General features: G+C 43.7%; 1 protein-coding gene across 3 annotated transcripts in view; it reads left to right on the top strand.

Annotated features, from left to right (window-relative positions):
• TP53BP1 (tumor protein p53 binding protein 1) overlaps window positions 1-15,213 on the top strand; it is a 28,070-nt gene extending 12,857 nt beyond the window's left edge. For 2 of the 3 annotated variants that reach the window (XM_027666692.1, XM_027666693.1), the window contains exons 14-27: window positions 722-779; window positions 1,979-2,071; window positions 3,205-3,706; window positions 4,675-4,827; window positions 7,657-7,949; window positions 8,273-8,449; window positions 8,640-9,061; window positions 9,192-9,383; window positions 9,868-10,071; window positions 10,623-10,835; window positions 11,443-11,537; window positions 12,518-12,717; window positions 13,505-13,650; window positions 14,383-14,723. In XM_027666692.1, the coding sequence (XP_027522493.1) occupies window positions 722-779; window positions 1,979-2,071; window positions 3,205-3,706; window positions 4,675-4,827; window positions 7,657-7,949; window positions 8,273-8,449; window positions 8,640-9,061; window positions 9,192-9,383; window positions 9,868-10,071; window positions 10,623-10,835; window positions 11,443-11,537; window positions 12,518-12,717; window positions 13,505-13,650; window positions 14,383-14,570 (2,936 nt within the window). In that variant the 3' untranslated portion in view covers window positions 14,571-14,723. Of the gene's footprint in view, window positions 1-721; window positions 780-1,978; window positions 2,072-3,204; window positions 3,707-4,674; window positions 4,828-7,656; window positions 7,950-8,272; window positions 8,450-8,639; window positions 9,062-9,191; window positions 9,384-9,867; window positions 10,072-10,622; window positions 10,836-11,442; window positions 11,538-12,517; window positions 12,718-13,504; window positions 13,651-14,382; window positions 14,724-15,108 lie in introns of those variants that run through there. The other variant, XM_027666694.1, reaches the window with a different exon arrangement.
• The last annotated feature ends 405 nt before the right edge of the window (window positions 15,214-15,618 follow it).

The following is a 15,618-nucleotide window of genomic DNA, read 5'->3' on the forward strand; positions in this document are numbered from 1 at the left end:
GGAGGGAAAAGATTTTATTTTTATATATATATAATCACAGAATGGTTTGGGTCAGAAGGGACCTTAGAGACCATCTAGTCTTAACCTCCCTGCCATGGGCAGGGACACCTTCCACTAGCCCAGGTTGCTGTAAGACCCATCCAACCTGACTTTGAACACTTCTAGGGATGGGGTAGCCACAGTTTCTCTGGGCAACCTGTGCCAGGGCTCATCACCCTCACAAGGAAGAATTCCTTTCTAGCACCTAATCTGAATCTCTTGCCTTTTAAACTGTTTCCCCTTGTCCTATCACTATCTGCCTGTGTAAAAAGTCTCTCTCCCTCTTTTTTATAAGCCCCTTTTAAGTACTGAAAGGCTGCAATGAGTTTCCCCAAACCCTTCTCTTCTCTAGGTTGAACAACCCCTGCTCTCTCAACCTGTCTCTGTAGGTGACTCTGAGGTGCTCGAGCCCTCTGATTACCTTTGTGGCCTCCTTGGACCTGTCCATAATCTAGACAAAAAAAGAAGTTTGACAGTATTTTAGTCAGAACAGTGACATTCAGTCTAATAGTCTAAAACTTGTAGAAACTCTGGTCTGTTCTGAGAAGTTGGATGGGGAAGCCTGGGCACCCTTTGGCCAGTGTTACTCTACCTCTCTTCACTGAATGTGGGGAGCTGGAAAGGGGCAGAAGAGTCTTTTTGGATGACACCAAAATCATCTTTACCTTCCTTCTTGTTTCAGAGCCCATAGCCAGTGACAGGAAAGATGGATCCTCTGCTGCTGCTAGGACTGCTGCCAGGTAACTGGGCTTCTTGCTGTGCAGAGTTAATACAAAGGTCTGGGTAGATCCTGTTTCCACACATTACCAGCAGGAGGGAAAAAAAATCAGGAGATGCAGAAGCAAGGAACGCTCTTAGCGGTAGCCATGACATGAACTCTTTAGCTCTTGCAGGTTTTAATTGCATAGGCAAGGTGGGAACCCCACCTACTTGTTCACTACAGGCTTTTTGCTTCCTAATAATGTCAGCATTTTGCCTCCTTGTGATTGTAGTCAACCAGAAATTCATATCTTGTGCAGTCCGGAATGCAAGTCTGCCTTATCCACCTCCTAAATTGCAAATATATGGTTGTCTGCTTTCTTGTCTTGTGCAATTTTCTGCAAAGAATCTCTGAGAAGTCCCTAAAGAGTATTATCTTTTTGATGTGAAGCTAATAAGCACATAATCAGTTCATGGATATATAGAAATCACAATTTAACACGTTGACCTAAACATAAGTTACTCCCTTGGTCTTTTGATTTGTACGTACCTATCTTATCTCACATTTAATGCCTAGCATTGCTTTATTTTAGCTTTTGGGAGGTATCATTTGTAAGTACTAATAGGAATCTGACTAGGAAGACAGTTACCTGTGGTCACCTGAGTGAAGCATAGTGGTTTGAAGTAGTGAGAAAACTTCTGAATAAACTCAGTACCTCTTGTCACAGGGTTGCATACTGGATGGTAATTATGCCTCAATGCTGAGGATGAGTGGTAGTCATTTCTCACTGGTTGAGGATGGGTTACCTTTGTAGGTATGGGTTGAACATGAACTCTCAAAGTCTGCTTTCATTCGCACTATTTTTGTGGTGCCGTGAAATTCCTAAAAAAGTAAGCCATAAATGGTCTAACTGTGTCCCCTTGTGGGACACAGAGCAAGTAGATGCTGAAACTCCGCATGGTGCTGCAGTTTTCCACACTACACTTCCTGGAACTGTTACAGCTCTTGGCTGTTAGGGTGTCTGCAGAAATGACAGAAATGCTTATGCAATTGCAGCTTGTTTCTTGACCTTTGAGACAGACCATGTCACTTTTTCTGTGTGTATGTAGGTCAACAAGCTCAATACAACAGTTGCTGCTTTCCCAAGGGGCTAGAGAATTCTTGTTTTGCTGGGTAAGGGATTTTCTGGCTCCCTGATGCTTTTTTGTTTGTTTGTTTGTTTTAAATCTGCACTGCTAGCTCCCAGAAAGCATCATCTGTGTTTAGTCGTGTCTGTGAAGTTCGTCAGGAGGATGAGGCCAGAGGTCATGGTCTTTCCACCTCTCCATATAGGTAACTCCTCACAGTCTTTGCCTGCTAGTCCTGGGTGGATTTATATGCACATATGCATTTTCTGCATCAAAGAAATTGCACTAAGTCGTTGTCTTTGGGTGACTTAGAAGGTTGGGGACAAGGGGGTAAGTATACTAAATACTGTGTGTTTGTATCTCACACGGTAAGCAGACATACCTTTTGACTGAGCAGCAATGTGATTCCAGACAACTTATATGCTTTGGTAAAACCTGGGGTTTGAGAGAATTGAGGTTATACTTAAGACTGTTTAAATACCTTTTCTTTCTCCTCTTCCAAGATCTTCTGACCAATTTTGTTTGTTATTGTTTCTGCTATTGTCTCCCTTCCAAGTCAATCAACTTTTACTGTCTCTGCTTTGAAAAAGACTGTACAGCTGCATATGTTAGCATGACAAGGGTGCTTCCTGGAGGATAGAAATCTGCTTCTTCAGTGTTTTCCGTTCCGTCTTTTGATGGGGCAGTAAGGTCTTGGTCTGTGTAGAAAGAATAACCTATGTTTCAAGAGCATCGAACAGTTATACTAAAGACCAAAATGAATAGGGAGTTCCGGTGCTGGGTGAGGTACAGACAGAAGAGAAGACAGACACTCCTCAAAGTACCCGAGGGAAGCCAAATGTGTACTTCTAGTAGGGCTCAGTATTAGAGTCCCATATAGTACCCAGTAACACTTTTGGCAGAGTAGACAAATTTTAATGAAAACTTTAGACAGCAGTTGTGTTTATGCTGCTGGGTCTTCTTGCTAGATGTGATTACCAGTTTCCAACCAATCGAGTGCTGGAGCAGCCTGTAGTAACTTCAAGATGGCATGCTTCTGGAAGCAAGTTGCGTAGTTGGTGCCTGACGTGTGGAGTGTAGATTGCTATATTAGTATTTGAAAAAGCACCTAGTCCTGTACAGTCTCAGCCATACTTTTTGCTACCATGTGTATCACTTGTGAAGTATTGAAAGGTGTTTTTTTTAATTTGAGACCCACTGAATTCTGTGCAATCGTAAGTTGCAATAGAATGATGCCAGGGTGGGTTTTTTTTAATATTACTTTCGCTTAAGTGGCAGCATATTGGTTGTCTTGTTTTCTTAATCAGTAATTTTGATCTATGTGTTACTGGTTTGTAGGGGAAATCTGTTCATGTTTCCTGGCACAGAAGAAGATGCTGAATTACATACAAATCCCCATGATTGGCAGTACCAGCAGCACAAGGCAGATGACAGTGGTGGACAGATCCCAATTCCTCAGAGGACACAGGAGGACTGCTGTCAACAGTCTCCTGGTGCAGAGGATGGAGAGTCTATGGAGACTGATGTCATGAGCACTCAGGCAGAAGAAGGGAGAAGAATGCAGAGGAAACAAAGTAAGGCTGTTAAAACTGATCAAAGTCAAGAGAGGTGGCAAAACACCAAGAATAAAGGGATCCAGACTACAGAAGACTGTCTTTTTACCCTGACAACTGTTACAACTTCAACACAAACATCAGATGAAATCTGTAAACAGGTGGAAATGGGAACCAGTATGTCTGGGCAGAGGCCTGGGCGACGAGATGTGAATGTCCAAACTGACAAGAGTGGGGAAAAGCTTGTGAACGCCTCTGGAGACGACACGGACCCTTTGCACAGTCAGGTGGGATGAAGGCTGCCTGTATTTAGTTTTACTGCTTTAGGACACTAAAGTGTCCGATACTTCAGCTAGTAAATTCATTCTCTATTGGAAAAAGCCGAAGGACCACTTTAAAATGTTAATGTTGCAAGTTTTCCTGTACACAACTGCTAAGGTAGCAGTGCTCACTGGGCAGCATAAGTTTGGGAACTTATTGTCTCCATATTTATTTTCTGGAAAAGTGTGACAGGTTTGATTGGTTGGTTTGTTGGTTTTGTTTGGGGTTCAGTTTTTTGGGTGCAGATATAGTTAACACTGTAAAAAGTTTTTCACTTTTTGTTCACTGGAGATGGGAGTTGCATGAAATTTTGAATGGGTGGTTTGATGCCTTCTGTTTTGCTCCAACCAACTTCTGATAGCTTGTTCTAATGACATTCCATCTAATGTCAAGGGGACACCTCCTCCACAAAAACATTCTAACAAGATGACTAACTTTGAATTAGTATTTCAGAAAGTGTTGCAGACTCAAGAAAAAACACTGCTTTGCTGTTACAGTTTGTATATTTTCTTGTGAATGGAAAGATTAGAAAAATTATTTTTTTCTAAACTTGATTTAAGAATAGTGCATCCTGTGGGAAATAGGAGATTAAGAGGGCTATAAAAATGCAGTGCAAAATTGATATGATATGTCTAAGAGTTCATTGAATGAAAGAGTATGAGAAGTCATGCTAAACAAGTTTGCTGTTTCCTTCTTGGACTGCTGTGATTTCCCTTCCTCTACTTGTCAGCAAGTCAGCAAAATGTGTTCAGTTCTCCTTTGTTTGGAGTCTCTTCTGTTGTTGCCCCTAATTTGTAACAAGATGCTGCAAGATTCCCTACCCCAGTAGTTAAACATGGTATGAAGAAACTGTACTGCAGAGATAGCTCTATCCAGAAATCATTAGCTTTTTGTTGAGATTTGTTTTGGTTTCACTGTGTCCTCTTTATTACAGGGAGAGGAGGAGTTTAACCTTCTTCACCTACCCAAGAGTCATGTTCACCATCGCCACGTGCGAACCATTCGAGAAGTGCGTACCATCGTCACACGTGTTATAACAGATGTTTACTACATCAGTGGTGCAGAGGTGGAACGAAAAGTCGTTGAGGTAAGTTCCTGGTTTTGGGACTAAATGGAATGATATGTTGGCTGAAAAATAGAAGTAATTAAAATGAGAATGTATTATGGCTGCAGAAAATGAGTTGAATGAACAAATCTGCGTGCTGTGATGACAAAGCTTTCTTCATGAGCAAACATGCAGACCATTTAGTGTGTGGCAAAAGCTGTGTATTTCCTGCCTGCTACTGTGTTCTGAAGACACACTGATTTTTCTTCCCAAAGAATTGAACAAAAGATGTGCATCCAACTGTTTTAGAAGTCTTGGAGTTTTGTCAGAATAGAGATATTTCAGAATGGGCAAAAATCACTTCTGCCTGTAAAATTGAACTGTGTAAGATAGTTTATCCGGTTTTACAGCTCAGTGTTATTTTCAACTGCAGTCTTTTGCGTCCTGTGAGCCAGATTCTATAAGAGGTCTACCAAAATCAACTTAAAATTAAGAAATAAGCTAGCCTATATTTAGTACACTTGTGTTGTAGTATGTCCATTCATTAGTCAGAAAGTCTTTAGGGAATCGCAAAAGATAGCTGAAAAATGCTGATTTGATGGGTACAGTAATCACATCAGCCTGCTAGGAATAAAATGTTACTGCTATTCTGCTATACCATAAGTCTTGTGTAGTCACAATGAGTAATGACACAAAAGGATAAATTAGTTCAGTGCAAAGCTTATACTTTTATACCTCATACAATGCATGAAATTGCTTATCGTAACATTAAAATGGAGAATTAAGTTTCCTGAAATGTGCTTATGTAGGTTATGTAATCACAATGATATATCCATTTCCATTTTATCTGGCACCATTTGATATCACTATTTTGTACATACGTATTTTGTATGCATAAAGCTTAAATGGCTCCAAATGACAAGCTGTTGAAAATGATCTTGGATTTCAGTAAAGCTTTTGATACTGTCTCTCACAGGATCCTTCTGGACTAAGTGTCCAACCCACAGCTGGATAAACACATCAGGCGGTGGGTGAGCAATTGGCTCACGAGTCAAGCACAAAGGGTAACTGACTGGGGTGACATGAGACTGGTGACCTGTCGCTAGTGGGGTTCCACAGGCCTCCATCTTGGGCCCTGTGCTCTCCAACATCTTCATAAATGACTTGGACGCAGGAGTGGAAGGGGCACTGAGCAAGTCTGCAGATGACATAAAACTGGGAGGAGCTGTTCACTCCCTCCAGGTCAGAGAGGTGCTGCAGAGAGACCTCAACAGGTCAGAGGGCTGGGCAATCACCAACCATGGGAAGTTCAACAAGGAGAAGTGCCGGATTCTTCCCCTGGGATGGGGCAACCCCGGATGTATGGACAGAATGGGGAATGAGATCCTGGAAAGCAGTGCCAGGAAAGGGACCTGGGGGTCCTGGTGGGTGGTCAGTTGGCCCTGAGTCAGCAGTGCCCTGGCAGCCAGGAGGGCCAACCCTGCCTGGAGGGGCATCAGACCCAGCATCACGGCTGGGCCAGGGAGGGGATTGTCCTGCTCTGCTCTGACCTGGGGCAACCTCACCTGCAACATTGGGGCAGTTTGGGGGGGCACAGTGGAAGGGAGAGATTGAGCCATTAGAGAGTGTCCAAAGGAGGGAACGAAGATGGGGAAGAGCCTTGAAGGGAAGCCGTGTGAGGACACTGAGGGCACTTGGTGTGTTCAGCTGGAGAAGAGGAGACTGAGGGGAGACTTCACTGCAGTTACAACTTCCTTGTGAGAGGAGGAGGAGGGGCAGGCACCGATCTCTTCTCTGTGGTGACCAGTGACAGGTTGGATATTAGAAAGAGGTTTTCCACCCAGAGGGTGGTTGGGCACTGAACAGGCTCTCCAGGGCAGTGGTCACAGCACTGAGGCTGACAGAGCTCAAGAAGTGTTTGGATGATACTTTCGGGCACGTGGTGTGTAACTCTTGGGGATGATCTTGTGTTGTGCTGGGAGTTGGACTTGATGGTCCTTGTGGGTCCCTTCCAACTTGGCATATTCTGTGATTCTGTGAGCAACCAAAGGCTTCTAGTGTCTTGTGTATTTGTTGCACTCTCACAGTCTGGAAGTGTGGGAATTATTCAATGCCAGACCAGTCTGTTCTACAGTTAAGGAAACTTTCCTGTCTTGACTATCCAGGAGCCACTCTGGCAGTCACAACTGCACTACTGAGCTGGAACTGAGGCCCCTTTGCCGTGGCAGCTCCCATGAACCAACAGGGACCTTGCTTGACTCCCTGAACACCCCATACTCACACAGTCAAACAGGTTTCCTCACCAGCTCAACCCCACGTTTCCCATGGCAGCGTCTCATACATCTAGATCCTTAAAATAATTTAATCTTGGTGCAATAACTAAATAACAAAATAACAGCTTAAGCTGGTGCTTCTGAGGAGGAATCCTGAACAAAGGAACCCCTGGGCTTTTACACCCTCACGGTCCAAGGTGGGAGAGTCTCAGAGTCATTGGCCACTGCTGTGTCTACAAGTGTCCAGGCCCCTGTGCCCTTTGTTACGCAGTTCGTGGCCTCTTGCCTGAGGCTCTCGCCCTCTTGAGTTTAACCTGCGGCTCAAACTGCAGCTGCACCCTGAGCTATGAGCTACCAACACTGAATGTATTCCTGAACAACACTGTTGGCTGAATTCTTAATGTGACCTCTTGATAAAGAGCAGCTGCAGGCCTGTAGTGAGAGATGCACTACCATGGATCAGTCCGGAATCAAGTCTGCGTGGTTGTCCTCAGCTTCATGAATGTGGTCTTGGCTTGTCTGCGCTTTGGACTGGTGGTTGTAGAGTTTCCATCTAGCACACTCATGACCTTTGACGAACCTTTTTGTTCCTTTCAAGGAAACTGCGGAGCCTGTAGTGGAGCGCCAGGAATGTGAGATTGATGCATCCTTCTCCTGTAGAGCTGCAGTGGGCTTGTCACTGACCTCAGGGGATCTTGGTGATGTCAGTTCCTTCTCATCTAAGGCCTCAAGTCTCCACCAAACATCCAGTGGAGCAAACAGTGGTCACTCTGCCACACACAGCAGCAGCAGCTCAGGACGAGGAACTGGAACTGTCAAAGGGAAAGCGTGTGGGACAGAAACTGGAGAATTTGCTTTACCCACTGGCAGAGGCATCTTAGGAAAATTAAGGTATGTGCAGAGTCTTGGGAAAAGAAGAACAGATAGTTTGCAGAAGTGGGCTTGTGAGTGTGAAGCAGGGTAGATCTAAATCAATAGCTTTATGGGAAAGATCTGGCTTGATGAGCAGAAATAAGGAGATAGTATTTACTTTCACATCTGTTCTTCCTAAAGGAGTAGTTTGCTTCCTTGTGAGGCATTGCTTTGCCTAAGCTCTTGCCAGTTTAGCAGCAATGAGGCAAACTTCTGGATATGTTGAGAGATGATTGAGAAAAGGGGAGGATCCTGATGAGCTAGCTTCTCGTTTCAGAACAGTTACCTCATAAATTCTCTAGCCCTAGGAAAGGAGCTGGGCAGCCTGCATCTCCACTCAGAGTTAGCCAGATGGGAGCACTACCTTGTGAGGAAGAGGAGGACTCTATGACTGGCAATCGTCAGTGTGGCAGGGCACCTGTGACACCTCGTGGACGAGGAAGAAGAGGCCGCCCACCATCTCGAACAACAGGAACAAGGTACCCTGGATAAAGGAGACTGTAACTTATTACCAAGAAGGAGAGTGGGGAGCTCCTGTCTTAATGAGACAGAGGAAAAGGAGTTATTTTTTAGTGATACCATGTAGCAGCTGCAAACATGTCACCCAACTATTCTATAGGTAGTAACTTTTTTCAGATCTTTCTGGGAATGCTTTTCTCTTTTCTGCAGAGATTTAGCTGGACTGCCAGGTGTGGAGGATGTTTCAACTATGGCATCACCTGAGAAGAAATCACTTACGCATTCAGTTCGCCTGCCAGGCGGAGGGGAGAAATCTGACACTTCTGGCTTCTGTGCATTACGTCGAAGTGACTCTCCAGAAATCCCATTACAAGCGATGACTGGTCCTTTGGACTGTGCAGACTCATCCTCTGGGAGCAGCTTTGTGGGCCTCAGGGTTGTAGCAAAGTGGTCCTCAAATGGGTACTTTTATTCTGGGAGGATTACCCAAGATGTTGGGGCTGGAAAGTACAAGCTGCTCTTTGATGATGGACATGAATGTGATGTGCTAGGAAAAGATATTTTACTCTGTGATCCTATTCCACGGGAGACAGAGGTGACTGCACTGTCCGAGGATGAGTACTTCAGTGCAGGTGAGAGCAGTTCTTGAGTTTTATCCTTGGTTTTCTGAGTCACTGAATGCAATTGAAAACGAATGCTTTTCCGGGAGGATGAGAAGCCTGGGTATGGTTGGTTAACAGGTGTTATTTGTTGTCATGTCAGGTGTAGTGAAGCAACACCGGGAGGTGTCCGGAGAGCTGTACTACTGCATTGAAAAGGAAGGCCAGAGGAAGTGGTACAAACGAAGGGCTGTTATTCTGTCTCTGGAACAAGGAAATAAGCTCCGTGAGCAATTTGGGCTAGGTCCTTATGAACCAGTCACGCCTCTGACCAAAGCAGCTGACATCAGTCTTGGTAAGGGGAGGTGCTGTTGAACTGCTGGCTGTGCTCTTCTGTGTTTTGTGCCTTTGAGATAATTTTAGTACCTGATCTGAATTACCAATGTTTAAATATTTCTGGGTATTCAATAATGCTTTTGGTACTTCATAGTGGGATCTTTGAGATCCTTTTATTGTTCAGGGTCAGAGACTTAGTGGTATTGACTGGCTTGCGGCAAGCACCCTGCTTCTAAGACAGTGATGCTTGCCATACTTATGTACACTTGGTGGATGGCTGCTCTGATGCCAACTCTCCAGCAGTACCAGGAGGAAGAGAGACCGGGCTTGAAAAGAAAGATACACAAGCGAGATACCTTTTTTCTTGCTTTCTTCTGTCTGGGGGCAGTGGCATGTACCTTCTAGGTACTATTGTGTTCAGCTGCCTCTGTATAGATAGGTAGGGTGAAAGCTCATGAAGTTTGGTGACTGCCTGTGACTAATCTCTGCATACTGTATTGCAGATAATCTGGTGGAGGGGAAGAGGAAAAGACGTAGTAACTTTGGTTCTCCCAGCACTTCCAGCAGCAGCACAACTCCCACTCGTAAAGGGCAGGAGAGTCCACGCATCCCACCAGGCACACTGTCTGGGAAAAGGAAACTAGTTGCATCTGAAGATGAGCGATCCCCAGCTAAACGTGGCCGCAAGTCAGCAACAATAAAGCCTGGTGAGAACCTTATTTTCTGCTCTTAAACCTGCATTAATTTATTTTTTGTCACCCTGATATTTTTGTAATTGATCTTTCCACTTCTCATAAGCAAAAAGTAGGTGAGAATGCTTGTTTGCCCTCCATTTTCCCTGGATGCATTCAGCCGGAGGTGTATTTAGCATAGTCTGAGTACTTACCTGCCATCTTTTCAGTTCTGTCTTTTAGAAATGTTCTGACTTAATGTTGTGATTTGTCTCCCTCCTTTCTTATCTCTTTAATCAGTCCCAAAATGCCTAGCCATTAAAGGAATCAGTGTTCACAGCAGTCAGTGTTGTTTCAGGATGTTGATAAGACTGGCAAACATTGTCCCAGTAGTCATTCAGGTTTTGATTTGAGGATTCTTTGCAACCAGAAGGGTAAGATATCCCTCCCTATTCTAGTGTAATCCTAGCCCAGTCCTACCTGTCTCCTCCAGTAAAATATCTGAGTTGAACATATCTGCCAGGTGAGATATCTTACCCAGGGTCTTTGTGCAGAATCTGACTTTGAAGACTTCTGTCTCTCTGCAGGGGCTGTGAGAGCTGGAGAGTTTGTAAGCACCTGTGAAGGTGTAGATGCTGTAGGTCCCCCAGTACTGGAGGACCATCACGGACCCTTGCCCCTCGATAAGACCCTCTTTTTGGGCTATGCCTTTCTTCTCACCATGGCAACACCAAGTGACAAATTGGTCGGTCACCAGAAGCTATCAGATGGTCCCACAGGGAGTAGCGAGGAGGAAGAAGGTGAGGCAAATCTTACCTGTTGCATTTTCAAGTGAAATGCTGTGGCTTTAGGAAAAATGCCTGATACTGTCTGATCAGACATTTGTGTAAGTGCTTGTTTAACCTTTTGCTCTTTAATCCTTTGTAGAAAGGACCCAAGACTTGGTCTCTGTTTTAGGTCTTTGGCCTAAGATGTGGCAAACCTCAGTGGTGATCATGGGGCTGTTCAGCAAGCTAAGAAAGGTGTGAAAATTAGTGAGATCAGGGGTGTCAGAATAGTATAGTGTAAGAAGGAAGGTTTTGAGAGCTAAGGGATAGTGCTGGGAAACACAGAACTTGAAAGCATGTATGGGTTGCTCCAGTTTGCCTTTGCTAGTGTTATGTTCCATGCAGTGAACTGCATGAAACTGCATGAAAAAAGTCACAAGGTGGTCACCTGGTCAGTGCTGTACTACCCTTTCTTTTGCCTCCTTTTTTTTTTTTTTTTTTGACTCTTCCAAGGGTTTTCTCTAGATATTGTTGGGAGAAAGGCTGGGGTCCCTTACTGGAATCAATGAGGACTCTGTAGACTGAGGTGTGGGAATATAAGCAGATAGATTATAGTCAAAAACTGAACTTTCTGCTGTAGAATTTTTAGACATGACTCCATACGACAAACATTACATAGCACAACAACTGCAAGCGGGAGCTGGCTATATCCTGGAAGACTTCAATGAAACCCAGGTAATGGTTCACTTACTAATCTAGAATAACAGTCACAGAATAGTTGAGATTGGAAGGAATTTCTATAGCTTATCTTGTCCAACCTCTCTGCTGAAAGCAGGATCAAATAGAGCAGATCACTTAGGTCCTTGTCTAGTTGTGTTTTGAGTATCCTCAAGGATGGAAACACCACAGCCTCTCTGGCACCTTAATCCTGTGTTTGATCACCCCCAATTTAAAAAAAATTAGAGGAAATTCTATTTAATTTTTTTATTTCAATTTGTAACTGTTGCCTCTCGTCCTTTGAATGGATAAATTGAGAAGAGTCTGGCTCCATCTTTTGTACACCCTCTTATCAGTCATGAATGTGCATTAATAAGACCACTCAACCCTTACCTTCTTGAACTTTAACAAGTTCAGCTCTCTCAGCCTCTTCTTGTGTGTCAGGTGTTCCAGTGCCCAGACCTCTAAGTGGTCTTTGGCTGAGCCTGCTCCAGCATGTCTGGTGTTTTCGGTGTACTGCAGAACCTAGGAGTGGGTGCAGATGTGGTCTCACCACAGGTCTGTGCCTCAGAACACTTAGAGGTAGAGCTCTTCACTTACCAGATCTCCTTGGACAACTAATTTAATTTAGTGTTGCTTTTACTTAAATGTAGAGTGTTTTAATAAAAAGGGTAAATTGTTCTTGGAGCGTCTTGCCTGAGGAAGCAGTCTTCTCTAGTGACTTACTGAGTATCAAACTAATAAATAAATGATCTCATCTGGAAGAGGGTTATGATGCAAAAACTATTAGGCAGAATTTTTCTCTGTGAACTGCAGAGCTTGGAATAGGTGATTATTAAACAGATTCCGAAATCAAGTACCTTTATCTAATTCATCTTTCACATAACAAGTCTATGAAAATCAGGGTTTCAGTTGTTTTCTTCTTTAAAGTGTTTAGCAGCAGGATAATTTCTGGGTTTTTTTGCAAGCGTTGTCTCCTCTTTTTATCTCCCTTGAAGTGTAATGCAGCATATCAGTGTCTTTTAATTGCGGACCAGCACTGTCGAACTCGGAAATACTTGCTGTGCCTTGCCAGCGGGATCCCTTGTGTCTCTCATATCTGGGTCCATGATAGCTGTCATGCTAACGAGCTTCAAAATTATCGAAATTACCTTTTACCAGCTGGATATAGCCTCCAGGAGCAAAAATTGGTAGAATGGTAAGTGCCAAATAACCATGATCTGAGTCCACAGAATCTCCAAGAGAACTGTTACGCTTGGGAGGCTCTCGAATATCTACAGGTACTGAAGGTGACCCTAGTACTGCTCCCCATATTTTTCCTTCCATATAGGAACAGCACTTCCACCTCTTTCTTTGGATTTACTGTGACCTCTAGTGCCAAATACGTATGGGTGCTATATACACAAAAAAGACAATCTTCTGGGAAGTAAGAAAGGAGTCAGTCTTCTCATGAGGAAGACAGAACTCAGGAAAGGCTTCCCACACATGTGGCTAACTTCTCTAATTGCTCAGAAATGGATAAAGCAGAGCAATACTCGTTTTTTCCTTGGTACGTTTTGAAGCTAGCTTCTGCATTTTCTGTGGAGGCTAATCCAGTAGGTCTGTTCTGAGATAATAGTTGCCAGGTCAGACTCCTCAGGCAAGTTGAGGGGCAGACAAAAGTTTGTAAATTGCTGTAGGCTTTTGGGCAGGAGACTGATGTCTTCCTGCTCAGACCTGTCGAAGTGGAAGCATTTTGGATTTGTACAAGAAAGGTGGTTCTGGATTAAGAAAGAGCCTAGCCTAACTTCAGATTTAGGCTGCTGTAAACACACCCCACCATTATTGTCTAACTCTGTTTTACTCTCTATAAACAGGATAATCCATTCAAGAGGGGTAGTAAAAGAGCGGGTCATTGTACACAAAATATTCAAAGAACCAATATGGGAGCCAATCAGGTGACTAGACTACTAGGTATTCTTAGTAGTCTGCATTTCTCTTTACAGGCACCCACGAGAAAACCTGTTTCATGACCTAAAGGTTCTCCTGGTGTCAGACCAGCAACAGAGCTTCCTGGATCTGTGGTCTGAAATTCTCATGACAGGGGGAGCAGCATCTGTTAAACAGCATTACTCAAATGCTCACAACAAAGGTACTCATTGGCTAGTTTCTCAGGGAACCCTATGCTAGTGGTCTCTAGTATGGTTTAAAACCATTTAGAATGGCTTACAAGATTGTCTATAAGCAGAAAGGAAGGCAAAGTGCAAGATATTAACTCTCTACTAAATGTAATCTTTATAGATTATGTCTGGGAGACCTGTCTTTGCAGAGAAGATGCTGCAGCAATTCAGAACACAAACTGTCAGCTTCCAGCCTATGTTGAAAGGGGGAAATAGGCAAGAGTGGCTCCTGGACCTTTTGTGGGCCTCTCAAATTGTACTTCCTTGTCCTTTTCAACCCAACTGTATCTCCCTCTCCATACGGGATGTAGGTTTTAGTATGCCCAGCCTGAGGTCAGGACTCAGTGTCCTGCCTGTAATGTTGGTTACTGGTTTTCTCTTACCTGGACTAAAAGGAATATTTTACTTGCAAGGTGCGGGATTGCTGTATTAACATGTATGAAGAGAATTCACTGCCTAGGAATGAAAAGACACGTAAGAAAGATTCATAGTGGTAAAACACGTGGATCTGCCAGGTTGGACGGCTCTTGGAGCAATCTGGTCTCTTGGAAGGTGTCCCTGCCTGTGGCAGGAGGGTGGAATGAGATGAGCTTTAATGTCCCTCTCAACTCAAATCATTTAGGATTCAGTGATTCTATGATCTGCTGCTGCAGAGCAGATCCTCTTTCTTCACCTGACAGATGCCTGTCTTTCCTCCTGTGCAGATATTGCTTTGGGTGTTTATGATGTGGTGGTGACTGACTTGTCCTGCCCAGCTGGTGTCTTGAAGTGTGCAGAAGCTTTACGGCTGCCTGTTGTCTCGCAAGAGTGGGTGATCCAGAGCCTTATTGCTGGGGAGAGAGTAGGCTACAAGCAGCATCCAAAATATAAACATGACTATGTCCCCCACTGAATGAAAACTTTGCCCTGCTGCCTCAACTGTTGTTCAGACTGTGTTTTAATCGGATTTCAAATATTTGTGAAATGGGCAGTATGCATGGATTATTGTATATAGTTTTATCTGCTGGACTTTTATGATTAAATAAATGTTCAATTTCTTGTGGTATCTGCTGGGACTCCTCATTTATCTAAACTTATTCCAGGGCAATGTCTTCAGAAAAGGAGGACAAAGAGAAAAGAAATGCTTACATTTCTCTGAGCTGAATAGCACTAATATTCTACTTTGGGTGAAGGCTGACCTCAACACAAAGTCAATTATAAAGGAAAGGAAGGGGGCATATTCCACTGGCAGCCTGTATTTACAGAAGTAAATACCATAAAGCTCAGGGCAGCAGCAATTCTGTATGTTGGAAGAATACCATGTTCTGTACTTCTCCAGTTTGCTGTTGTTCTTTTCCATTGATTTCATTAAGGTGTTGCTAAGTGACTGCTATGAATTTCTAGGACAAAGTGCCATTTTGGTTTGGCTACCTCTCTTTTTTTTCCTGTAGTGACTATATAGCTATTAACATGCCTTGGTGGAGACTGGCACTACCTAAGTAGAGATATAGACTCAAGAACCTTGGACAACTAAACTGCTGGGAGACTTGAGGTTCAAAGATCATGTAAGTGCTGTGTATCTTTAAGTGGTAATGGGATAAATCATCTGCTTCTGAGCTTCTGCATTCACAACCAGGCACTTCATCTTAGCACTCAGCTGGCATAAAGGCAAAAGCTCTTCACTCTAACAGTGCTATAGGCTGAAGGTGCACCCAGGCCTCCATCCAGCCATGTTCAGTCTTTAGTCCCCTGCTTCAGAAGTGTAAAGTTTTTCTTAATGTGTATTTTTCTTCTATCATTTCCTAACTCAGACACCTGAATGTGTTGCTCTGTAAATCCCACATCCAAACTTCAACACGCTTTCTAGCTTTTTCCATGGTCACAGGATTTTAAACTTTGCATTAGCTACAGTCCTACCACAAACAGCTGTAGTGCATGGAAGGTGCCAGGTCTTATACTTG

The sequence above is a fragment of the Corapipo altera genome, unplaced genomic scaffold, assembly GCF_003945725.1.
Source record: "Corapipo altera isolate COAL_440 unplaced genomic scaffold, ASM394572v1 349, whole genome shotgun sequence".
NCBI lineage: Eukaryota > Metazoa > Chordata > Aves > Passeriformes > Pipridae > Corapipo > Corapipo altera.